This window comes from Scheffersomyces coipomensis (assembly GCF_036884675.1).
Source record: "Scheffersomyces coipomensis strain NRRL Y-17651 chromosome Unknown DFJ63scaffold_2, whole genome shotgun sequence".
NCBI lineage: Eukaryota > Fungi > Ascomycota > Pichiomycetes > Serinales > Debaryomycetaceae > Scheffersomyces > Scheffersomyces coipomensis.
In genome coordinates this window covers 2,343,225-2,369,083 of record NW_027042893.1, presented here as the reverse complement: position 1 = coordinate 2,369,083, position 25,859 = coordinate 2,343,225, and the positions used below count along the sequence as shown (strand labels likewise).

The window sequence follows — 25,859 nt, the reverse complement described above, 5'->3', positions numbered from 1 at the left end:
AGCAGCATCAGCTGGTAATTCGTAAATCCAACCTTTACTAGATAATAAGTCCATAAAAGTTTTAATTGTTTCTGCATTTGAAAGTGTTGATTTTGAACCTAAAAGGATTAATTTAGATTTAGCTCTGGTTATGGCAACATTGACCCTACGCCAATCTCTAACCAAATCACCTGCCTTGTTTTCAGCGTTGGAACGAACAAACGAAAGTATAATGCAATCTTTATCTCGACCTTGGAACCGATCGGCTGTAAGAATTTCAACCTCTTCATGTCCGTGCAATATTCTGTTAAGTAATCTTAATTGTCCTGTATTAAAAGTCATAACACCTATTCGACTCTCTTCAACCCCGCAGGCAAGTAATGCTTCCACTGTTTGTCTGACTAGTTCTGCCTCCATCTTATTTTCCACATATTCACCGAATGTTCTCTCTAAAGCTGGTATTTTGTCGTGATCTAAGAAAAGAACCTTACAATTAGGATCTAATATTTTATTTATCCAAGTATCATTTGGTGGTATAGGAGAATTCGAATATTTAATCAAATTCAGAGCGTTGGGAATCTCTAAGTACTGCTTTGCTGTAGCTTCGGAGCCACACTTCAATCTGTTATTGTAAACCAAAATATTTGAAAGCTGCATGATTTCATCACACATTCTGTATTGGTAAGTTAATTCAACGAGGGCTTTAGGATATTTCTCAGCCAAACTTTTAAACAATGATTGAGATAATCCCTTCTTGACGTTGGGATCAGGATGAAGCACCAATGGAGGAAGTTGGTAGTGATCACCTACCAATACAAATTTGTCAGCGAATCTTAACGGACCAAGACTCATTGGCATTGAAGCTTGTGAAGCTTCGTCTATAATACAGTAATCGAATCTATCACGCAAATTGAACGTCACATCATTCACACCTAAACACGTTGCAGCCACAACGTAGGGTTCCAAGTAAACCTTTTGAAAATCTTCATATGTTGAAATCAGTTTATCGAAAAAACTAGGTACCTTATGTCTTATTTTAGAATGAACTCGAGAAGGATGACCAAGTCTTAGAAAATCAACTCCTAGCTCTTGAATTTTGAGTAGAATGTTATCAACAGCTGAATTTGTATATGCGGATAAGAATACTGTCTTCTTGTTTTCCACCAATATCTTGATAAGTTGAGCAATAACTGTCGTCTTCCCAGTACCTGGCATCCCTAAAATAAGTGAGAAATCATTTGCAGTCAAGACACTTTCAAATGCTTTTAACTGATCCGGATTATACTTATCTTCTGATAATGTATAAGGAATGCCAACTTTCAGAAATGTAGGTTCTGCATTCTCAATTATTGCTTTCCTGATACGTTTATCTCCATCCGCTAAGAATAAGTTTAAGATATTATACTTTGCAAGTCCTAGACCATAGAATAGTTCATCCTTGTCTATTCTAAATGTCTTTAAAGATTTGCTATCTATGTTTTGTTTGGAGTGTAAAACCCCATGAACAATTTGGTTATTCGAAGCGTCAAAGTTCTTAAGTTTGAAATCTGATGTAATTAATCTTCTCGGAGTTGTAATAACAATCTTATTATGACTGATCAGACTTATATCTCCTGGGGCAATGGAAAATATACCATTACTTTCATCGCTTATAATCACACGATCTGACTTCATTAAGTGGGAGTTTAAAATACTAGGGTTTGAAGACGATCTCTCAAAAGTATAACGAAATTGTTTTTGTAAAGAAGAAGTATCATTTGTTTCAGTGATGTGAAAGCCTCCAACTGCCATCCCTTCCCTTTCTTCCCTCTGCTTGGAAGTTAACATCCAAATATGTTTGGTCAAATGCTTTTGCATAGACTCCTCTTGAGTAATAATATCAATCCAATAAGAAAAAAATTCGTTATAGCCGGATTTTTCTTTTAATCCACCAATGATTTCTTCGTATTCTTCAGGCTTGATACCACTAGTTTCGGCAGTTCCATTTTCTGCAAGCTGGTGTATAGTCATACACTCTGGTTTGATCTCACACCAGTTGCATTCAGAATTCTTTTGTAACGCAGGTAACTCAGTGACACCGTCTTTAAAATATTGCACCACTGTATTTCGTAAATGGATTAAAGACTTTAAATCATTCACACTTATATCACACTTTTTGGTGAGTTGTTCTTTCGTATAAACTAATAAGAATGAAGATATATCCATTTCATATTTATCTTTAAATAAGAAAGAATACAAGGAAGCCTGAGCATAATGACTTATATGTTCTCTTCCAGTTTTGATTTCCATTGGTATTAAGAAAGTTCCATCAGTATTCTTATTTTGAAGTCTGGCTTCTAAGGTCACATCAGCTTTTCCTTTTAAACCAAACGCTGGAGACCAAATATTCTCTTCAATATCTAATGCTTCTGATGCAGAAAACAAGATTTGGGCATTTCCAGGGACAGATTCTATAGATCCTTCATTTGTAAGATATTTTTTCTTATAGTATTTCTTAAACCAACTCTCCAAGTATGGAAGATGTAGATCAATATCTTTTCTGACATCTTCAACTTTTGGACCGATGCTGAAAATTGACAATAAATACAATTCAATATAATGATCTCTTAATTCACCTAAATGCTTAAGATCCCAATTCTCACTAAATATGCAATCTTGAAAAATCAGATGAATAATGTCACCAACTATTATGGGTATGGAAGTTCCACCTGGGAATTTAAAACGATTCATTAATACTGATTTTCGAGGACAACTTATTTGCTTAGAAACGGTCGTTGCAGGCAAAAGGATATCTGGATGCCATATCAACAAGTTATGCTTATCATCAATTATGTGTGGCGATTCTTTTTCAGTAAGATAAACATGTACAATATCTCCAATTTTATAATTTAGCTCTGCAGAATCACCTCCTAATTCAAGGTCCACGATATTGTTTTCGATATCAATTACACGCAAAGATTTTCTTGATGGAGAAGAATTTATGACTGCAGGTTCGTTTATTACTTGGTATCTCTTCAAATCACGTTTGGAATAAGATACTTGAAGTTCGTTATTAACCTTAGATTTTGTAAAGGATCCCTTTTCCATTTGAAGTTCTTCAAATCTCTTTATTCCATCTTGAAACGATTTTGAATATTTTGCTGTCTCACTTGTCAAAAGCTTTGATTCAGGTTTGGATATTATTTGCATTAACTCGGAATCATCATCTGTAAAGGGATCATCGGAATCGTCCTTTTCAACAACCGAAGTAGTTATCTCATTTAAGATTTCTTCTTTATGTACTGGTTGCTTAGTGGTTGCTGCAATAATTTCTGAATCATCATCGGAAAATGGATCATCTGAAGTAGGACTACTTGGAAATGAACCATGAATATCTTTGACTATTAAAGACAGTTGCACTGGTATAGGCAGATCTGTTGGATTTGAATCCTCAAATTTATCGATCCAATTATTTAAAGTATTCCTACTAGTATTAAGACTGGAATTTGATGTCTGCTTGGTTTTTAGTATCTCCTTTGATGCATTTATTATATCAAACCCACTTGATTTTGCTCTTAATAATGATGGAGGTTTCCTATGTGGGAGATCTTGTTTCTCGAGAATATGAGCATCAGATATATCTGAAAAGGATCTATTGAATCCAGGAGTTTGAGACAATACGTTATGAAGGCCAGTTCCATATTTTGATAAAACTGAATTGGTTTGCTCGTTTATTGGACTATCAACTTCATCATGACTATTGGTACCTTCTAACTCTATTGATCCATTATCTTTAATTTGGTTTGATTCAGATAAATTCTTTAAGGGCGATGATTGCATTTCTTTAGATTTTGTTTGATCATATCGCCTAGGACTTACTCGCCACTTTATACCATCAAAACTATCATCTGAACTTTGATTATCTCGTATTATAATTTCCACATTTTCATTATTTGATGTATGATTTTCTTTCGAGGGTGACTTGGCTGGTTGTACTGGTTGAATTGTAGAATTGATTATATTGCTATCGATGGAATCTAATATATTCTGACTCTGAACATGATGTTTGGCTTTGGTATTTGATGGTTGGTTGGATGAATTTGAAGCGCCATTAGTTAATTTATTGACAGGTTGAAAGAAATATTTGGTTTTAGAGCTCCTCTTAGTAACTTTGATGACCTCATTTTCCGCCTGTCGCTTCTTTCCATTATTAGATATATCCAGAGACTTCGGTATCTCACTTTCATGCATTATATCGTTATTTATTGATCATAGATTCGATCTTAATCTACTATTTGATTCACGTAAATACAGAAATTTTAAATATTTGATTTGAGGTTTCGCGTCTGATTAAGAATTTTTTTGAATAATCGCCATTTGGTAGCTCTCGCGCACATGACTGGTCACATGACTGCATCTCTGCTTCTTTTTTTTTTCTTTAGCTCTTCAGAGAAGAAAAATTTTATAAAAAAAAATCTCATCGTTAAACTAAAATAAATTTTCAGATTGTACCCTAGAAAGTATAAGACATAAGTATTGTTTATATTGGTATCTTTTCATCTGTCAGTCAGTCTTGTTTGTTGTTTGAATTCTACTTTTGACTATTTCGTTGTATTATATTCATAAGATTAAGGTGTGTTCATAGAAATCTGTTCGAAGAAGTAAACATTTCATCAATCATATACATTTCTCCAATAAATACATAAATTCATTCATAATGGCTTATATTTTAACAGAAACCTCTGCTGGTTATGCTTTATTGAAGGCTTCCGACAAGAAGATTCATAAATCATCCAGTTTAATTGAAGATTTAAACTCTGCTGAAAAAGTTGCTCAACAATTTAAAATTCATAGATTTGAAAAATTTCAATCAGCTGCCAATGCTTTAGAAGAAGCTAATGCTATTATCGAAGGTAGAGTTTCTGATAACTTAAAGAAATTCTTAGATGATGTCAAATCAGATAAAAAAGCTACTTTAATCGTTTCCGAAACCAAATTAGGTAATGCCATCAATAAATTAGGTTTAAATTTCTCCGTTGTTTCTGATGCTGCTTCATTAGATTTACATAGAGCCATTAGAGAATTTTTACCAGAATTATTACCAGGTTTAGATGATTCAATCTTAAAACAAATGTCTCTTGGTTTAGCTCATTCCATTGGTCGTCATAAATTAAAATTTTCTGCTGATAAAGTTGATACTATGATTGTTCAAGCTATTGCCTTATTAGATGATTTAGATAAAGAATTAAACACATATGCCATGAGATGTAAAGAATGGTATGGATGGCATTTCCCTGAATTAGCTAAGATGATCACTGATTCAGTTGCTTATGCTAATATCATTTTAACTATGGGTGTTAGATCCAATGCTGCTGAAACTGATTTATCTGAAATCCTTCCAGAAGAAATTGAAGAACAAGTTAAATCCGCTGCTGAAGTTTCTATGGGTACTGAAATCACTGCTGATGATTTAGATAACATCAAAGCTTTAGCTGAACAAATTGTTGATTTTGCTGCTTATAGAGAACAATTATCCAATTATTTATCATCAAGAATGAAATCTATTGCTCCAAATTTGACTGCTTTAGTTGGTGAATTAGTTGGTGCTAGATTAATTGCTCATGCTGGTTCTTTAACTTCTTTAGCTAAAGCCCCTGCTTCAACTATTCAAATCTTAGGTGCTGAAAAAGCCCTTTTCAGAGCTTTAAAAACTAAACATGATACACCAAAATATGGTTTATTATATCATGCTTCCTTAGTTGGTCAAGCTACCGGTAAAAATAAAGGTAAGATAGCTAGAGTGTTAGCTGCTAAAGCTGCTGTTGCTTTAAGATATGATTCTTTGGCTGAAGAAAGAGATGACTCTGGTGATTTTGGTTTACAAGTTAGAGCTAAAGTTGAATCAAGATTATCTGCTCTTGAAGGTAGAGATTTAAGAACAACATCTAAAGTTGTTAGAGAACAAAAGAAAATAGAAATAACTGAAGCTCGTGCTTATAATGCTGATGCTGATGCTGCTCCTGTTGCTTCTGTTGATTCCGATGATGAATCCGATACTGAAGAAATTGAAACTAAAAAGGAAAAGAAATCTAAGAAAGAAAAGAAGGATAAAAAAGATAAGAAAGATAAAAAGAGAAAGAGAGATGAAGAAGAAGTAGAAGAAGAAACCTCTAAAAAATCAAAGAAAGAAAAGAAGGAAAAGAAGGATAAGAAAGAAAAAAAAGAAAAGAAGGAAAAGAAGGAAAAGAAAGAAAAGAAATAAGTTAGATTCTTTAATAGAACCTAATAGTTGCATATTTCTCTAGCATCAGCATCAAAGCGGTCATTCATATTTCATAATTTATATATTTTTACAATTTTGTTCCATAGTTACGTCTTTAGTTAGTTTTTTTTGTGTACAATAAACTATATTCACCCATACGAAAAATCATATATAGTATTTAAAAAAAATCAGTCTAAATCATCAGGCATCTGAATATCATGATCCGTTGTATCTTCACTATTAGGTGGATCTTGATTATTACTAGTATTGTTAGTATTATTATTGAGAGTTGAAGCATCAACTTCTCTACCATTTATGAAAACTCTTCTAGATTCAGGACCTCCTTGCATCAGTGATATCATACTTTCAACTCCACCCTGTAATGCTCCACCAATTATTTCTCCAAGAGTTCTATTGGTGGTTTGACCAGATTGACTGTTTGCATTACCAGCATTTTCGAAAATACTACCAAAATTATTTAATAAACCTCTAATATCTTCGAGAGGAGGTGTTGCTCCAAGACCTCTAGCGGTAGTATCAACACCAGCATTTGAACCTGAATCACCACCGTTAACTTGATCATTACCAAGTGGATTATTAGAATTATTGATATTGGTATGATTATTACTGGTAGTATTATTAGTAGCATTAGCATTTCTTCTTGGAGCATTAGATACGGTGACAGTTTCCATACCACCTGAAGCTAACATATTTTGAGCAATTTCTCGAGTAAGTATATTTGGTCTACTTCTATTTGAAATATCAGCAGAATTTCTTAAATTACTATCACGTAATTGTGGATAATAAACAAAATAATCCCGATCTGATTCAAGACATTCAGCTCTAAGGTTTGCAAGAATTCTCTTTACTTCACCTACTGCAGTTTTAATTTCAGTAAATGATTCATTTTGTTGATAAGCTCTCTTTTCGGTTAATCCAATAGATTGACATAATCTATGAATAAATTGAGGTAAAATATGTCTCATTTTAATAGATTTATACTTGATTAATTCTTCTTTATCAAGTCTTGTAACCCCTTCAGGTTGTAATTCACCAATTGCCGATTTCAAAGCCATTAAATATGATTTTAATGCTACTAATCCATTACCCATGTATAAATGACAATAACCTAATTGAGTCCAAGCAGGAGTAAAACTTTTATCCAATTGAACTGCATTATCCAAATCATTAATAGCTTCTGGGAAACAATTTAATCCAATAAAAGCAATAGCTCTATTAAGATATAATTGTGGAATAGAATTAGTGACTGGAAATCTTGAAAGATCTAAAGCATTTGTATATACTTTAATGGCTTGAGCATAAGCCAGATTATTCATCAAATTATTACCTTGTTCTCTTAATCTATTAATTAACTCGTAATCGGGTTCTGATTCATATAGATTAGGCACCTTAAGTTCTAAATGGGACTTTAGAAGTTCAACAAACAGTTTATAAGCTTGACCAATATTAATTCCACATCCATCATTCACAGTAAGGAAACGAATCAATATTTTAACAACAGGAGTAATAGTAGCACTGAAAGTAACGTCAGATGCATTACTTAGCATCTCTGTTAAATATAATCCTGACAAATAAGATAAAACATCATTATCCTTAAACTTTGAATCACCCATATAAATTTGATTAATAGATAGAACCTTTTTTAAGATACAATAAAACTTTTCAGTTAATTCATCTTCACGTTTGAAATGTTTGAATCTATCATCCCAATTCGAGTTTTCAATACCTTTAATGATATCTTTAGTAAAGAATTTAGTTGGGATGTCGAAAGAGTCAAGTCTGGAATCTAAAAGAACAACCTCATAATTAATCAACAATGACTGTGATGGCTTTATATTCTTATCATCTAGTTCTTTATCCTTATAATAACTTATAATTTCATCCATCCCAAATTGAACCACCATTTGAATTTGGTTCCGTATTTCTTTGGCGGCAATGTTATCATCTGATGATCCCATAGTTATTTGGCGTTCCAACTCATTCTCAATATAACTAAGGTGGCCCTTGATAGCCAAAGCAAACGCATAGCTGTGTGCTCGATCAAATGAACTCATATTATCCAATAAATATGAGTTATTCTTTTCGGACTATTTAATGTGAAAAGTGATATTTGGTTCCATATTTATGACATTTATTTTCGGCTTAATTCATTATTTTTTCTATGGCTAAAATTAGATAATTTCAATTTGGTCGGAGCAATTGTACTATGCAAAAAACAACGACTATTTACGGATTATTTAAAGAAAACCATCCAATGTCCGATAGGGAATCAGTATTGCCCCAGGAACTCTTATCAGTTGAAAGTTGCAACTCATCTACTCGAATAAGAGCATTTTTACGTCTTTCTAGAATCGCCACCGATGATACTATTAGACAACATTTAAATTCGATTAAAACTAATAAAGAGTGTGATGAATACTTTCAAAAGAAGATAGTCCCTCAATGGAAGGCTAGGACAGATGTCATAGAGTTTTGTCTGAATTATGTCACACGATTACGTCTTGAAACAGAACAAGAAATTGAAAGACGGGGTCATCCAAATGAAATTGCGAACACAGATTTTAACTTAAGGCAAGATCCATACGCTTTAAAGAATTATAAACAAAAGATTGATGATCAATTTGCTCAGTGTGATAGAATCCAATTATGGGTTAATAATGAATCATCAATTGAATCCATAATTAGAGAAGAAACGGCCTACGTGTTCAATGATAAATGCTATTTTAAGGATTGGTATCGAGCCTACCTTGATAGTGCAAGAAAATAATTAAAAAAAAAAATTCTAAATTTAGACAGATTTTAGAATCTGATAAATATCGGTAAGATAAACCTCAAAAAATAGATTGAAATTATGAATTGAAATGAAATCTACTTGTATATATTGGTTTATGTAAATGTATATAAATGATACTAAATAACCATGCAAAATTATGTTTTATTTTTAAAGTGAATCTGTAATTCATCAATTTCATTTATGAGCAGCAGCAGCGGCAGCGTATGCAAATTTACTAATCTGTTGTTGTTTAGGTGAATTGATTCTACTATTTGAAGATGCTGATGATGATCCACCAAATGTAGGTTGTATTGCCTTCTTCACTTTTGTAGAACTTGTAGCTGTAGAAGGTTTAACCTTTTTGGAGGTGGTAGGTTTACTTGGTTGAGGTTGTTGTTTTGGAGATTGCGTACCGGAATCTTTACTCTCTTTTGAAATCATCTCTTTAGCCATTAATAAACAATCTATCCACCCATAATTTCTACCCAATTTAACCACATCATTATTTTTATCAACCACTTGAATTGGATCAGTTAATGCTAATCGATCCAAATCACTCATTCGTTTTAAAAATATCAAATCACCTCCTTCTTTAATTAATTCTAAGATTAAATATCCAAATACATCTTCAATTTCAGAACTCAGTTGTCCATCTTCATCAATAGCCACCGTTTCAAATTCATAATCATACATCAGATAATCTGCTCCTTGATTAGCTTTAAGATCAACTAACATCACATTTAATGTACGATCAATAAAAAATACTCTAGCCGCATTAGTGATAACCGTAACTACTGGAACCGCATTTTTCTCTAAAATATACAGATTCTTAGTAACTAATTGATCAATTAAAACATCATCCAATGCCACTGAAAGATTTCTATTTAATACTTTATTGGTTAATTGCAGTTTGAATAAAGTATCAAGTTTTAAAATCTTCTCATTAGGACCCAACAAGCCTGATATTTCTCTTAATTTGATTGAATTGGATGGTCTTTCCTTAGTAGTTGATGCAATAGGTTTGGCTAATTTGTTAACTTTCGTATTTTCTTTTTCTTTTGCAACCGCTGCAGATGATTTTGTAGCAACTGGTTTTGGTTGACTTGGTGAGGATTTGAAATTACTTCCAGCTGCTGCAGCTGCAGCTACACTTGGATTCCTAACAGGGGTCGCAGGTTTTGCCTTTGCAACTGGGACAGGTGATGCCTTTTTAACCGGTGCTGGGGTTTGTGGAACAGCAGATTTAGGACCTGGTGCTTGTGGAACCACTGATTTAGGTACTGCTGTTTGTTGTTGTTGTTGAGGTGTTACAGATTTAGTAGTAACTGGAGAATTGGATGATGATCCATTTGATGATGACGTACCATTTGCAATACCAGCAAACGCTGTATTGGCACGTAAATTAGTATATTGAGATTTCCCAGGTGATTCTGGACTTGGTGATGCTTTAGTATATGAATTTGCATTCCCATTACCGTTCGTTTCAACTTTATTATTTGCCACTTGAGCTGTAGGAGAAGTATTATTCAGATATTGTCTTGGAGATGCATTTTGTGTTAATGGACCTCGATTACCAGTATAATTAGGATTAACATTTCCAGGTAACATTCTTGAGGTATTGTTCAATTTGGGAGGAGGGGCATTTGATACTAATGGTTGTGCAATTGGCATAGGCATGGGTGATGGTTGTAAAAAGTTCTTTTTCATTTTGGTAGCTGGTTGATAAGACTTTTTCGCCAATGAAGGAACGAAATTGAAATCTGATTGTTGGATTTGAGAATGCAATTGTTGATAAGAACTTGATTTATTGACATTTCTACCTGATTTAATTAATGGTGAATATGGTACTGAAGGATTTGAATTTGATGATGATGATGGTAATGGTACATATGGTTCAAATCTTGGAACTTTACGATACCAAATATAATTCACATCATCCCACGGTACACCATTAAACCAATTATCTGACATTATTTGAGGAATAGTTAGTCTACCGGCTGGATCAGCTACTAACATTTTCTTTACTAATTGTATAACATCAGGAGGATAAGCGATATTTGTAGGAAAATTATAATCGACATTAATGATTTTTTCAAAGGTTAAATATTCAGTTTCACCTTTAAAAGCTGGGACCCCATTAAAGAATTGAAATAATATACAACCAATAGCCCATACATCACTTTCAAATCCACAAATATTATGCTTTAATAATTCAGGAGATACGTATTCAGCCGTACCTACAAAGGACCCTTTTCTATCTTGATTTGAAGGAGTTGGATCTCTTGTACTACCACCATTGATTGAATTATAATCGATAGCTTCATCATTTGGATCATCATTTGATCCAAGTAATTTAGCAGCACCAAAATCAGTAATTTTCAAACTAAAATCATGTGCCACTAAGATATTTTCTGGTTTTAAATCTCTATGAATAACTCCTTTCAGATGAATAAATCTTACCGCATCAACAATTTGACACATATAAAACTTCAGTACTGCTTCTGATAATGATCCAAACTTTCGTATGATCGATAATAATTCTCCATATTCGGCAAAATCTAATACAAAGAATAAACTTGCTTCGTCTTGGAATGTATAATATAATTGAACTATACCAGGATGTTGTAAACCTAATCGATGTAAAGTAGTCTTTTCGATATTGACGTATTTGATTTTATCTTCTTTAACTATATATTGTTTGGAAAGAACCTTAATGGCGAAAGTCTTACCATTATGAATATCGACGGCAGAATAAACACTTGAATATGAACCCTCTCCTATTTTCTGACCAAATTGATAATCACGAACCGATCGTTTCAACACTTGCTGCTGTTGTTGTTGTTGTTGTTGAAGCTGTTGTGACTGTGGGTCTATAACCTCATACTGGTTTAAAGGGGGAGTAGTTGTGTTGGACATGCTGCCATTTAAATGATGTAATGTTGAATTTGAAAGCGTTAATGAAATTCACTCCTCCACTTTTTTTTTTGATAGTAGTTTTCTATAACTTATATTCGTCAAACTCTGAATGAATTGTCCAAGGATGATTTGGCCAAATGCAAGGGTTGAGGGGTATATGGTATGAATCAATGAAATCAATAACAATTGACTTTTAAAGAGAAAGCTCTAATACTGGCTGTAATTATTGTTGATCCTAAGGGCTTTTTGGGTTGGTAATTTGTTCTTTGTTGTATATTTTGTGCGTTGTTATTGTTTTACCCTCCATAGAATTTTCTTAATTATTGCGGACTGGATGTTTTGACCATTGATTTTGCGGTCACTAATCAATTTTATTAATCTGGGCTTAAAATAGTTAGGTCTTAAGTTAATTGATAGTTATATAGTAGATTGAATAGTATGTTATAAGAGTGAATTAAGAAAGTGTAATTGAGAGTGATAGGTTAAATAGTGCTAAAGCTTGTAATTATCAGAGTGATATTGTTTTTATCTGGATGATAAGTATGGGGAAGGAGCACAAGATATTTCAATAGGCTAATTCTATCTTCTATCTAGAAAATACATTGTAAAGCTCCATGTCATCTTATGATCATTTGTACCTGTACAAATACTATCTACATCACCTAATATATAACAATCAATGAATGCAAAATTGTATAAATAACAACGGTATTTGATGGTGTTTCCCAATTAGGCAAGTCACAAAAAATTTTTCGCTATCAGTCACTATACAAAAAAGATTGTAACAAACCACAAATACCGATCAAAATCTAGATGATACCATCGTAAAGTGATATTTCAACCATACATATATAGATGAGATATTAGTGAGACATATCTGGCATGAAGATACTGCGATTTGCTCTCCGAAGTCATCAATTTCTACCTCCAGTGGTACCGTTTCGTTATCATGGTTTAAATATAGTAAGAAATATTCATAATTCTAGATTCAATAGTAAAGATCATTTACAACAAATATTCGATAATCAAAAGTATTTCAATAACTTCACTAAGAACTTGGATCATAGTGATAAATCATTACCCTCGTTGTTTACTTCCCAACGTACTGGTTTATTTAAGAATGATAATTTATCAACTCCAGATGGTTTAATTGATTTTTCAAAAGCATCATTGGCAGAAGCTAAACAACTTGTAACCAAGATGTTACAAGAAGTGAAACAAAATGAATCAGGAAGACTTAATTATATCAAACGATTGGATCAATTATCTGATATTTTATGTCGAGTGATTGATGTAGCTGAATTCATCAGAGTTGCTCATCCAAGTGAAAAATGGATCGATGCAGCTCAACAAACTCATGAAATTATGTTTGAATATATGAATCAGTTGAATACCAATGTCGATTTGTATATTCATTTAAGAGATATTTTAGAAGATGCTGCCATCGTTAAGAAATTATCTAATGAAGAGATTCAAGTGGGAGATTATTTAAAACAAGATTTTGAAAGATCAGGTATTCATATGGATCCTAAAACAAGAGATAATTTCGTAGCTATAACTCAAGAGATATCCAAATTAGGATCACAGTTCAGTAATGGGATTCATCAACTTAATTCATATTGGTGTGAAGTCACTAAATTAGAATTTGAATCGATAAAAAATACAGAATTAAAACGAGAAATCTCTGGTCATCAAAGTGGATTGAAAAAGGATTCAAATGTAGTGTTGATCCCTCTTGCAGGTCATATCCCATATACCATCTTAACTGATTGTGATACAGAATCAGTAAGAAGAAAAGTTTGGATTGCCTTACATAATTCTACATCCACTCAAATTCAAACATTAAATGAAATTCTTAAATCTCGTGCATTATTAGCATCAATGTTAGGGTATAAATCATTTTCTCATTATCAATTAGAACATAAAATGGCTAAGAATCCTGAAAATGTATTAACTTTCCTTAAAAATTTACAAACTTCATTAAAGCATAATGGGGTAATAGAAGAGATTAGAAGCTTGTATAAACATAAACAATCAGATTCAGAAGATAAGATCCCCTCTGATGAAGTATTATTAAAAAATATCAAACCATGGGATCGGGATTATTTATTAGCCAAATTTCATAATGGTAAAGAAAACTCCTTACAGAATATAAATGAATATTTTTCAGTCGGTACTATCATAGCCGGATTAAGTACATTATTTAAATCGATTTATAATGTCGAATTCATTCCTGAATCAACTTTAAAAGGTGAAACATGGGATCAAAGCCAAGTACGGAAATTAAAAGTATTTGATTTAACTAATAATAAAATCTTAGGATATCTTTATTTAGATTTTTGGTCCCCTAAAGTTTTACCATCTCACTTTACAATCGTATGTCTGAGAAAAATAAGTCAAGATACAGAAGATACTACTAAGATCAAGACCTTAGTTCAATTGGATGAAAAGGATGAATATCAATTACCGGTTATCTCATTAATTTGTAATTTCCAAAGACCAACTTCATCATCATCATTTGGAAGATTTGCCGGTATTGAACGTCAAAATCCAACGTTATTATCATTAGATCAAGTTGATACTATTTTCCATGAAATGGGTCATGCTATGCATTCAATGATTGGTAGAACTGATCTTCATAATTTATCAGGGACAAGATGTGCCACTGATTTTGTTGAATTACCATCAGTATTAATGGAATCATTCAGTAATGATCCTCGAGTACTTTGTAAAATCGGTAATCATTATCAAACGGGTGAATCGTTACCTGAATCATTATTAAAGGAACATCAACAAAATAGAGTTATATTAGGAGATTGTGAAACTTATATGCAATCTAAAATGGCAATGTTGGATCAAGTTTTACATGATGATACTATAGTAAGAACTTTACCTGATAGTTTTTATAATTATGATTCTACACCAGTTTATCACGATTTAGAACGTCAATTATCGGTATTTACTGATGATGCATCTACATGGCATGGGAAATTTCCTCATTTATTTTCATATGGAGCAGTTTATTATTCATATTTATTGGATAGAGCTATAGCAGAAAAGATTTGGAAGGGGTTATTTGCTAAAGATCCCTGGAATAAGAATGCAGGTGAGAAATATAAGAATAGTATATTGAAGTGGGGAGGGACAAGAGATCCATGGGTTTGTTTAGCAGATGCGTTGGATGATGAGGAGTTAAGTAAAGGAGATTCCAAAGCTATGGAGATTATAGGACTGGATGCATTATCTGCATAAAATATATAAGAAAATTAAAACAAAAAGCCTTGTACATAGAAATTTTTAAGTATATTAGATAATAAATTAATGAAAAATATAATTTGTAAGAAGATGTGTTAAATAAATATTGGGTGGGTAAATGTAATAAAATAAAACTGGTTAATGCCTCGTGTGATGAGGAGGAGGAGGAGGAGAGATATCAAACTTCTCCGCGATTCTAGTAAATATGAAAAGTGGAGTCAATCAACATGATGTAAGAGACAGACAGTTGACACTATCTTGACAGTTTGATTGAATAAGGTCAACAAAACTATTTTTGACTCCGGGTCGATTCAAATCAACAATTCGTATAGTTCCAACTGAAATGAAATAGTTGACACATTGTTAAATGATAAAAAATTTTCATACAAAGAAAAGTTTAAATTTAAAACCAAGAGGCGAAATTGGTCAGGAGAGAGAAGTTAGGGAAACAGGGAGGGGCAGTGACGAGAATGCAATAATTAAGTAATTAAGCAGCAGCAACAGCAGCTAGCAGCTAGCAGGTTGAAGGGAAACTTGGCGGTAACGGAGAGAACCTCCACCTGACTAACTATGGTACCTGCACACAGTATGAGAAATTTTGCCTTTTAGTTCAGTCGCATATTTTCTTAATTTAGAGTACCCGACCTCAACCCAAACGGCGATATACACTTAAACCTTAAACCAACCAGTGATTGTCTAACCAAAATTTTATTGATCTTAGGTTGTACCGATTCTTTTTAAGGTGTTCAGTACGGTTAGATGCTCCTATTGTTTTAATCCACAGTCATTAATGATGACTCTGTATATCGAACCACAAATAAATATTTATTTATGGTCATGAATCAGGCACCAACTTAATGGATGGCTTATATTAATTTGGACTATGAATAATGTATTCAAAGTCCAACTACGTAATTTTAGTGCCCGTTAATTAACCAAAGAATTAATTATGCTTCCTCTTTCTAATTACAGCAATTCAGGGAAGAATAATCCGGTGATGGAATGACTGAAAAAGAAAAAAAGAAAAAGAAATTTTTGCTCTTTCCGCTTTTGTGGATATTTTGCGCTTAGTTACTTTTTGCTGTTAAATCCAAATGTTAAAAATGCCTTAAAGGTTGCAGTTAAAAAAGGGTTAGTTTAAAATGCCTTATTTGAACTAACCATTATTTAATTATTGTAGTTTAACTTTCCCCAATAAGATGACCTATTCTATACGTCTAATTATAGATAAGAAACTCTGGTCAATCATTGACTAACCTGTTAGATGCACTCAAATTCCGTTTACAGAAATTACCCATGTATAAAAAAATTCAGATGAGTTATTTGCTAATTTTAAGAGGGGATTCTTATTCCTTCAGCCTTTAATATCTTCGGTTATTTCACATCACACAACAATACTCTTTCATGCTTAAACATAACATTTTTTGATCTGCCTACTACTATTCTTTCTAGTAATCTTTATTTATATATATAGAGTTATCATCATCTCTTATTTTTTTATATTTATCCAGTCTAACCTTTTTTTCTGTTTATCATCTTTTTTGATCTTTTATATTTTCTTTATCAGTTACTTATCATTATCATCATCATGGAAACTAAAAAAGATATAGAGTTAAATCCAATAGTATCGGAATTAAAAGATGCTTCAGTTGAACAATCTGATAGTAATTCTTCAAATTCAATGCCTCCAACTGAATTAAAAGGTTGGGCTAAATTTAGAGATGGGTTCAGAAGGCAAACTTTTGATGATGTGGAAGCTGGGAAACAATTATCAAAAAGTATCAGTAAACGTCATTTGATTTTAATGGCCCTTGTAACCGGTGTTGGTACTGGTCTTTTAGTGGGGTCTGGACGTGTGTTACATAATGCTGGTCCTTTATTCCTTATTCTTGGTTATGCCATTGTTGGTTCTTTCTTATATCCAACTCTTCAAGCTGCCGGTGAAATGGCGGTTAATTATAGTGATTTATCTGGTGGTTATAATAATTATCCTCGTAAATTTATCGATGAATCATTAGCTTTTGCAATCACTTGGAATTATTGTATTCAATGGCTTTCTGTTATTGCTATTGAATTGGTTACTGCTGCCATGACCATTCAATATTGGACTGAAGCAGTTAATCCTGATGTTTGGGTTGCTATCATTTTAGTCGTTATTGTTGTCATTAACTTTTTCGGTGCCAGAGGTTATGGTGAAGGTGAATTTGTTTTGGGTTCTTGTAAACTTTTAATGATTACTGGATTCATTATTATGGGTATAGTTATTAATGTTGGTGGTGGTCCAGAAAAACAATTTATTGGGGGTAAATATTGGCATAATCCTGGTTTCTATACCAGTTTCAAAGGTCTTTGTTCAGTTTTCGTTACTGGTGCCTTTTCTTTAGGTCAATCTGAATTCGTTGCCTTATCTGCTGCTGAACAAAAGAATCCAAGAAAGTCTATTCCAAATGCTTGTAAATTAATCTTTTGGAGAATTGTTATTTTATTCTTGGGTTCTTTAACCATTGTTGGTTTGTTAGTTCCTTATAATTCCGATAGACTTATGGGTTCTCACGGTGGTGGTTCTCATGCATCTCCATTTGTATTAGCTGCTGAACTTCATGGTGTATCAATTTGTGCTTCTATCATTAATGCTGTTATTCTTCTTTCTGTTACTTCAGTTGCATCTTCATCATTATATTCTGCATCAAGAACCTTACAATCATTAGCTGAACAACATTTTGCTCCATCATATTTCAATTATATTGATAAAACCGGTAGACCATTAAGAGCATTGATCATTTGTACTATTATCGGTTTATTCTCATTTATTGCTGCATTCAATCAACAAGAAACTGTTTTCAACTGGTTATTATCTATTTCTGGTCTTTCCCAAATTTTCACTTGGTTTGGTATTTGTATGTCCCACATTAGATTCAGAGCTGCATTAAAATATAATAACGTTTCCTTAGATTCATTAGGTTATGTTTCTTCAACTGGTATCATTGGTTCATGGTATGCCATTGTTTGGTATATTCTTGTTTTAATCGGACAATTCTGGTTAGCTTTATTCCCTATTGGAAGTGATATTCCAAATGTATCCAATTTCTTCCAAAATTATCTTGGTGCTATCGTTTTACTTTTATTCTATTTTGGTCATAAGATTTATGCTAAAAATTGGAAAATTTACATTAGAGTTGAAGATATGGATATTCATACCAATAGAACTATATTCGATGAAGAAGTTCTTAATTTGGAAAAGCAAGAAGAAGCGCAAAGAAGAAAACATTACTCCTTTATTAAAAAGATTGCTATTTTCTTATTTGCTTAGATAAATAAACTAGACTACTTTTATTTTTGGTTTAACGTTTGGTTATTTAGTTCTTTTCTTAACAGTTGTATATGTATTTTATGATTATTCTTTTCCTGTTCACTTTTTTATTTGACATGCATGCCATTACCTTATATATTCATTGGCTTTTTGTTGTTTCTTTTATATTTATGATAATGTAATGAACATTATGAATCCCATTTAATTAATTTTTAATATTTTAAAAACATTTGTAGTCATTTTGCATCAAAAACTGAGTAAAAGATATTGACTTTTAGAAACTGCCTTGATTTTCGTGAATATCTCGTTGAAAAGTAACATCATCTGATCTGATCTACGTTCCAACCTCACAGTTAACACAAGCCATCTTCAAAGATCTACAGAAGCCATCGTTTCAACATTTGATAATGACCATCAAACTTCTGTATGTAGTAAAAAAAAAATTGCGACCAAAAATGAAAATTAGTTTAAAAAATATTTATTAGCCAATATTTGCGAATGATCAATTTGATGTTACTTCAATAAACCAAAAGTCAATGACTATACAAGTCAGATACTTGAGTTCGATTAAGAACTCGTCTATATTGCTAAGACCTCAATTGGATATCACTAGTATATTAGCCAATCATGAACAATTTAAAAATTCAATCATTAGAAGAAAATTACCTCCTTCAACCCTTGATGATCTTCAATTCATTATAGAAAATCGTCCTAAACAACTCGAATTAACAAGCAAGATAAGTTTATTACGAGGAGAAAGATCGAAATTAGGAGCACAGATTCAAAAGGAGAAAAGATCAAGCTTAATCCAAAGATTGAGTGAAATTAAATCAGAGTTAAAACCATTGGAATCGATAGCTAAATCATTAACAGAAGAGATATATTACAAGTCGGAATCCTTACCTAACCTCTTACATGATTCAGTTCCTGAAAATCCAGATGAAAATATCATAACTGACTTTATCCATTGTGAATCAGAAGCTCATGCCGAATCTTTAAAACCAAAAACCACATATGATCATAAAGAAATTGCTGAAAAGCTTAATATTGTTGAATTCGATGTCGCTTCAAGAATTTCTGGGTCTTCATGGTATTATTTGATCGGTGATGGTGCTTTGTTAGAGCAGGCTCTAATTCAATATAGTTTATCAAAAGCGAGAAAGAGAGGTTATAAAATGGTTATCCCTCCATCTATAGTAAGAAGTGAAATCATTAATGCATGTGGGTTTAAACCACAAGATCAAAATAATGAAAAACAAGTTTACGTATTAGAAGATGAAGATAGGTCTCTTACTGGTACAGCAGAAATCCCATTAGGTGCTTTACATTCTTCAACTGTATTCCCTGCCGCCACAAGTTTCCCCATTAAATATGTTGGTGTTTCTCGTTCTTATCGTGCAGAAGCTGGCGCAAGTGGGAAAGATACCAAAGGGTTATATAGAGTACATGAATTTACCAAAGTGGAGTTATTCCATTTCACTGAAGAAGCTAATAGTGATGTTGAATTAGAAGAAATTAAACAATTTCAAATGGAAATCATTAACGAACTTGGTCTTTCAGCTAAAGTAATGAATATGGCTACTTCTGATTTAGGAGCTCCAGCCATGAAAAAATATGATATCGAAGCTTGGATGCCTGGTAGAGGTAATTGGGGTGAACTCACAAGTAGTTCAAATTGTGGTGATTATCAAGCTAGAAGACTTGGAATCAGAATGCATTCTAAAGATCAGAAAGTATCTCATGTAACCACTCTTAATGGAACTTGCATGGCAGTTCCAAGAGTCATAGTGGCTATAATCGAACAGTTCTATGATCCTCAAACTGAATCAATTACAATTCCAGAGGTATTAAGACCTTACATGGATGACAAATCTGTCATAACAAAAAATTAAATAGACGTTCATTAATCTTGTATATAACATAGCATTACATTAAAACTCTTCTTCAGCTGAATTATTTAAACTAGCTGTTGGTATAATAGATGATAATGGTGTACTAAGAATTCTCTTTTTTGGAGTTTCATCAAACCCATTTCCAATGGAATTTATGGTCGATAAGTGTAATTGACGTACTTTAGTTAAGCGAGATTGTGACAGAGTTGGAGGTACCATGATTTCCTTGGATGCTTCTACTAATCTATTATAATCTTCTTGAAGCTTTTGAAATTCATTAAACTTTTTGGAATAATCCTGTACCATTTGATCATATTTTGTTTCTAAATTTAAAACTTTTGATTCTAATTCTTGCTTTTTCGTATTTGTACCTATTATACTAACCAATTCTGAAATTAATTGATCTTGTTTATGAAATCTTTTCTCTAATTCAATAATATAATCTTCTTCCAGATTTTGAACGTTATTAAGTTTACCAATGATATCATCTCTTAATTGTTGAATAATGGCAAAAGGATCTTCTTTATCCCCAAAACTTTCCATAATACCTTCCAAAAGGGTTTGAGAGTGTTTATCAAGAGATACACAATCTAACTCGGCCACAATAGGATCCACTATTTGTCTTACAATATCTCTTTCAGGAAGATTATTTTCTATAAATTCCAATTTGGTTAATATATCTTCTTGGCCCACACTTTTTGGTTGACTATTTGAAACGTTCTTAGTAATGGTTTCCACTGATTTATTAAGAGCTTCAGAGATTCTTAATACAATCGACTCTTTGACTCTTTCTGCAATCTCATTAGATGTGATCAGTTGTTGTTTTATTAATTCTTCATGATTTTTCAAACCTTCAATCAGAGAATTAGCTTTATCCAATCTTGATATAACTGATTCAATATCATTCTTAGTAGCATTTCCTTCAGTTATCACTTCATCAGAATATTGAGCAATATTCTCTAATAATTTATTCAAATTCAGATTATTATTTCTCAGTCTATCAACCAATTGAGTCAAATCCACATTAGCTTGTTTCGTTTGAACTTCAAGATTGTATAACTGATCCAGGATGATGTTATGGGAGTTGTGTATATGATCAAAATGTTCATCTATGTTATCACTTTGTAAGAAGTTCAATTTACCAACACTCGAATTGGGATATTTATTTGGTGAGATTGGTTTAAGCACCTTTTTGCCCGATGAAAATGGGAATGAACCATTTCCACTTGTTTTGGTGGGCGTAGATGGAGAGTTTTCCTTATTATCAATCATCGTAGTCATTGTTGCTCTTAAACCCTTTGGTGTATACGACTTATCTCTTCCTTTCAAGAGCTGTATTTGTTTTTGTTTATGATCTGTAATTTTTTGGTATAGAAATGTAAACAACAGGACTGCACATAATATGCACCAAAATTATAAACACACTATTTACTTTCGCTACTTAAAACCCAAACTTACTTTTAAAGGCTGACGAATACATTGACTTCTTTTGATCATCAATGGTTTCAGTCATTGCTTCACTTGCAGTATTTGCATAACTATTAAACCCTTCTTCAACTTGTTCTAAACCATTTCTAATACTTCTCATAAATCCTTGAGTACCTAAACCTGCTCCTGCTGGAGCAGTACCTTTTCTGATTGGTTCCTTATAACCTCTTTCACTGACGGTTTGTTTAGCATAAGCTCCGTAAACTTGATTAGGATTGGCTTCTGGACTGATATTATGTGCCAATCTACTTTCTTCAAATTTTGATTCTTTTCTATTTGGACCTGCAATCAATGAAGCTAAATCTTGAGGAGTTACATAACCAGTTTGACCTTTAGCCCACAGTAAAGCACCAGCAGTAGGACGAGGTGGGATTATGGCATTTTCATTAAATAAGATATCAGTTTCCATAGTATCATTTTTCTTTTTATCCAGACGATGAATGTAAAGATTGTAAAATTCTGATTGACATACTCTAATAAATAATTCACCATCATTTAATAAATCTGCATCACCTGAATTGGCTCTTGCAAGTGATTCTTGTATCTTTTTGAATACGTCTCCTGGAAGTTGAGTATCACCCAATTCTGTTAAAGCTGGCAATGAACAGAAACGAACAAATCCTGATTTGGTAACCACACAAAGTACAACTCCTTGATTATTAAAATTAACTAGACCAGAACATAAACATGTATCTTCAATCACTCTATGAGAAAGTTTCACTTTTGGTAACTTCAAAACTCTGATACTACTACTTGATGTAGTGATTACATATCCTGGAATTATAAAACCTTGACTCAATTTATTAAATCTATCAAGTGATGCAATTGCCAGCTGACCATCAACTGAACTAATTGGAATGATTTGATCAAGTTTAGAATTATCCTCAGCATTAGCCCCATGTTTATAATTGAGTCCAATTGATTTATCGGTGAACACAACATCATACCCTCCATTACCTAAGGGAACAATCTTAAATATCAAAAGATTACCACCATTGTTTGTACCGGCATACAACAAAATAGAAGAATAACCTTCTTGACCATATTGTTGAATGGCAAATTCAAAAGTTGTAATATAACAAGATGTAGTTTGACTAATTAAAAGATCATTCACATTAGCATTGAAAATGATAGCAGGTCCTCTTGAAACATCTGTAACCACTAATTTTCCAGATTTAAATCCAATGGCTGCAAACCCAATATCATTATGTTTAAGTGCAGTTATTGGTTCTCGGGTTTCAAGTTGAACTATTCCTACAGGAAGGAAATTGGATGATTGAGCGAACGAACTCAGAATACGATTACTTAAACTTATAATTTTAGCATCACCATTTGAATGAAGGAGATCACAATTGGAATAATCTTTAGAACTAAAACTACCTTGAGAACTAATTCCACTAACTTTTCCAAATTTACAAAGCACAACATCACCATTAGCTAATCCAACTACCAATTCTCTACTTCCAAAAGCACAGGATACAAGAATAGCCTTTGTACTACGTGGATCTCCAAAATCAAATAAAGTATCTTTTAAACTGATTTGCACAATTTGTTCCGATTCTTGATGCTCACCTCGTGATACATCAAATAATCTCACCAATCCTCTTTCATGACCTGTTATTAAGATACTTCTATAATCTGGATCAAGCCCTATAGGACGAGGTACATTTCGACGAGGAGCAGCTTGACCGCCTCGAAGTAATTGTTTGGTTCTTGCCGTTGATCCAGTAGAAACTCTGGTTGACATAATACTATACCATTCGACTCTCTTAACTGATTGAATTCTGGAAAATATAACGGGTGGATGCACCGATGCAAGTGATGGTGGGATTAATAATCCACCAAGATCTAAACCTCCTTGAGAACCACCTACTGATGAGAATTCAATAATGTAGATAGCTTTGATATTCGTAATAAGCATTAAATGAGTAGGATCGTGATTTTCATTGAAATATGGTTGGTTTTCAGATGCTAATGGGAAAATACTGGTAATAAATTCTTCAGCATTTGAACTTCTATCATTGAAAGTAATTGGAATTACTCTTTGACCAGATTGCGGGTTGGCATAAAATTGGCCTTGTTTCTCATGAGAAGTTAATGAATAGGTGAAGGTAACACCAAAATCAAGAACATGTAATGTATTGGCATCACCACCACTTATGACTAATTGAGTATATTCAGGATCACTTCCACATAACCACCTAACTGATGTAATAGGAGAGAAATCATCCTTTAATTTTATAGGAGTTCCAGGTAAATGTAAATTTATGTCAAAGATATTTCTAGCTTCTAATAACGTTCCAGTGGTAGTATCCCAAAACACAAGAGAATTATCCTTATGAACAGTTACTAAATGTAAACCATTTGGATGGAATTGGGCATCAATTAATTCAGGTGTTACTTCCTTTGGAGACAGAAATAAATTCTTTTTCCCTCCGGTTTCAATGAATAGAGCTGATTCAAATCCTCTTGCTTGTTTCGGTAAAGTATAAACAAAGCTATTTTTGATTTGTCCAGTAGCAATTGAATATAATATAATTGAATGAGAATAAGTTACCAAGATAGTTCCTATATCTCTTGGATGCCATTTAATAGATACAACATGGGATAATTTCACTTTTGGTAAGATTTTCTTTTGTAAATTATCAATTCTATATGGGGTAATATTTAATCTATCAACATCATAAATCATTACACCTCCATTAGAGAGACCAAGTAATAACCAATCCAAGGCTGGATCAGTTTCAACGGCAGTAATGGCACCATGAGTACTATATTTACCTAGAATTTGCTTTGATTTCAACGATAACACCATAACAGATCCAACAGCCGATGACACTACTACAAGGTATACACCTTTAACAAATTTTAAATGAGTGATTGGACTGGTAGAATTAAATTCGATCACCACTTCAACATTTTGTTGACCGAAAACTCTGACTTCATTATTAGTGGTTGAAACTGCAAGTAATGATTGTACTGGATCAAAAGCAACGGCTAAGATAGAATTCTTAGGAAGACCAGCTTGAGCCACTGTAAATAATTTCAAATGTTTTGCATTAATATCACTTGGTGACAAGTCCTTTGCGCCAGAAGTTTTAATGACATTTGAAACCAGACTCAATGATAAAGGGGCTTTCGAACTCTTTATCTTAGAAAACATAATGATCTGTCTCTAGAGTAATCACAAATGAAACTAGTTGATATGGAATGGAATTGAATCGAATCGTTTAACCAAGACTTTTAAATGAATGTGCAAATTCAACTTTAGCAGGTGTATCTAAATACACCAAATGTCCTGTATATAATCACACCTTATACGAAACCAAAAAACGACGCTACCATAAATCCAAACGTCCTGTATATAGCACTCTCCATTTTTTTTTTTTTTGTAAACACGTATTTAACAAATTTCATAAATTCAAATTTAAAGGCTACACCTGTTGATATCATTATAACGATCAACTTGAATATGGTATGTATATTTGAAATACGATTGTATATGGTCAATGTCATTGAAGTCATCATTACTAACCAGTCAATCTAGTCCTTTGATCAACTTGTCGGAGTTGGAATGCTTGGAGTAGCTATAGCAGTATTCACTTACTATACTACATGGGTTTTCGTATTACCCTTTGTTGATGAATCCAATATCATCAATTCATTCTTCTTACCTCGTGATTACGCCATCAAATTACCATTATTGTTATTATTACTTGCTGGATTGGCCGTGGGTACTTTTATTGGAAATGTATTGATTAAAAAGGCTCAAAAGGAAAAATTAAAGAAAAGTAAGAAATCTGATTAGAAGCTTAAGTTCGTATTAGATATCCTCATTGAATATCTTTTTCATTTCTATTGTAAATTAGAATATGTATTAACTATGATTATTAGGACGAAACAGTGAGTCAAACACAGCAGCACCCCTTTTAAACCAGTGATTATAGCTCATTATTATTATATAAATAAACAAAACATAACAAA

At 32.7% G+C, this 25,859-nt stretch overlaps 10 protein-coding genes across 10 annotated transcripts; 6 read left to right on the top strand and 4 right to left on the bottom strand. All coding sequences in view use genetic code 12, as the record gives it.

Moving 5' to 3' along the window:
- The first annotated feature begins 4,462 nt into the window (after positions 1–4,462).
- Positions 4,463–6,314, top strand: NOP5 (RNA-processing protein). Its single transcript, XM_064909257.1, has one exon. The coding sequence runs from the start codon at positions 4,676–4,678 to the stop codon at positions 6,218–6,220; it is 1,545 nt and encodes a 514-aa protein (XP_064764202.1). The 5' UTR covers positions 4,463–4,675; the 3' UTR covers positions 6,221–6,314.
- A 94-nt stretch (positions 6,315–6,408) lies between these two features.
- DFJ63DRAFT_312181 (tetratricopeptide repeat protein) lies at positions 6,409–8,295 on the bottom strand (the record flags this gene model as incomplete). Its single annotated transcript, XM_064905925.1, has 1 exon — positions 6,409–8,295. The coding sequence occupies one exon, from the start codon at positions 8,293–8,295 to the stop codon at positions 6,409–6,411; it is 1,887 nt and encodes a 628-aa protein (XP_064764201.1).
- A 152-nt stretch (positions 8,296–8,447) lies between these two features.
- Positions 8,448–9,008, top strand: DFJ63DRAFT_312180 (uncharacterized protein; the record flags this gene model as incomplete). The annotated part of the gene is made up of 1 exon (XM_064905924.1): positions 8,448–9,008. One exon carries the CDS (start codon positions 8,448–8,450, stop codon positions 9,006–9,008), a length of 561 nt encoding a protein of 186 aa, XP_064764200.1.
- Positions 9,009–9,209: 201 nt separating this feature from the next.
- On the bottom strand, positions 9,210–11,930 carry PKH3 (protein kinase; the record flags this gene model as incomplete). Its single annotated transcript, XM_064904878.1, has 2 exons — positions 9,210–10,196; positions 10,296–11,930. The coding sequence occupies 2 exons, from the start codon at positions 11,928–11,930 to the stop codon at positions 9,210–9,212; spliced, it is 2,622 nt and encodes an 873-aa protein (XP_064764199.1).
- An 882-nt stretch (positions 11,931–12,812) lies between these two features.
- On the top strand, positions 12,813–15,182 carry DFJ63DRAFT_312178 (metalloendopeptidase; the record flags this gene model as incomplete). Its single annotated transcript, XM_064905923.1, has 1 exon — positions 12,813–15,182. The coding sequence occupies one exon, from the start codon at positions 12,813–12,815 to the stop codon at positions 15,180–15,182; it is 2,370 nt and encodes a 789-aa protein (XP_064764198.1).
- Positions 15,183–16,773: 1,591 nt separating this feature from the next.
- On the top strand, positions 16,774–18,495 carry GNP1 (amino acid transporter; the record flags this gene model as incomplete). The annotated part of the gene is made up of 1 exon (XM_064904799.1): positions 16,774–18,495. One exon carries the CDS (start codon positions 16,774–16,776, stop codon positions 18,493–18,495), a length of 1,722 nt encoding a protein of 573 aa, XP_064764197.1.
- A 268-nt stretch (positions 18,496–18,763) lies between these two features.
- DFJ63DRAFT_96887 (putative serine--tRNA ligase) lies at positions 18,764–20,407 on the top strand. The gene has a single exon (XM_064909258.1). It carries the CDS (start codon positions 19,032–19,034, stop codon positions 20,385–20,387), a length of 1,356 nt encoding a protein of 451 aa, XP_064764196.1. The 5' UTR covers positions 18,764–19,031; the 3' UTR covers positions 20,388–20,407.
- A 19-nt stretch (positions 20,408–20,426) lies between these two features.
- Positions 20,427–21,668, bottom strand: DFJ63DRAFT_334425 (uncharacterized protein; the record flags this gene model as incomplete). Its single annotated transcript, XM_064908033.1, has 1 exon — positions 20,427–21,668. One exon carries the CDS (start codon positions 21,666–21,668, stop codon positions 20,427–20,429), a length of 1,242 nt encoding a protein of 413 aa, XP_064764195.1.
- An 80-nt stretch (positions 21,669–21,748) lies between these two features.
- On the bottom strand, positions 21,749–25,292 carry SRO77 (putative Rab GTPase-binding protein). The gene has a single exon (XM_064909259.1). The coding sequence runs from the start codon at positions 25,036–25,038 to the stop codon at positions 21,829–21,831; it is 3,210 nt and encodes a 1,069-aa protein (XP_064764194.1). The 5' UTR covers positions 25,039–25,292; the 3' UTR covers positions 21,749–21,828.
- Positions 25,293–25,449: 157 nt separating this feature from the next.
- On the top strand, positions 25,450–25,683 carry DPM2 (Dpm2p; the record flags this gene model as incomplete). The annotated part of the gene is made up of 1 exon (XM_064904766.1): positions 25,450–25,683. One exon carries the CDS (start codon positions 25,450–25,452, stop codon positions 25,681–25,683), a length of 234 nt encoding a protein of 77 aa, XP_064764193.1.
- Positions 25,684–25,859: the final 176 nt, after the last annotated feature.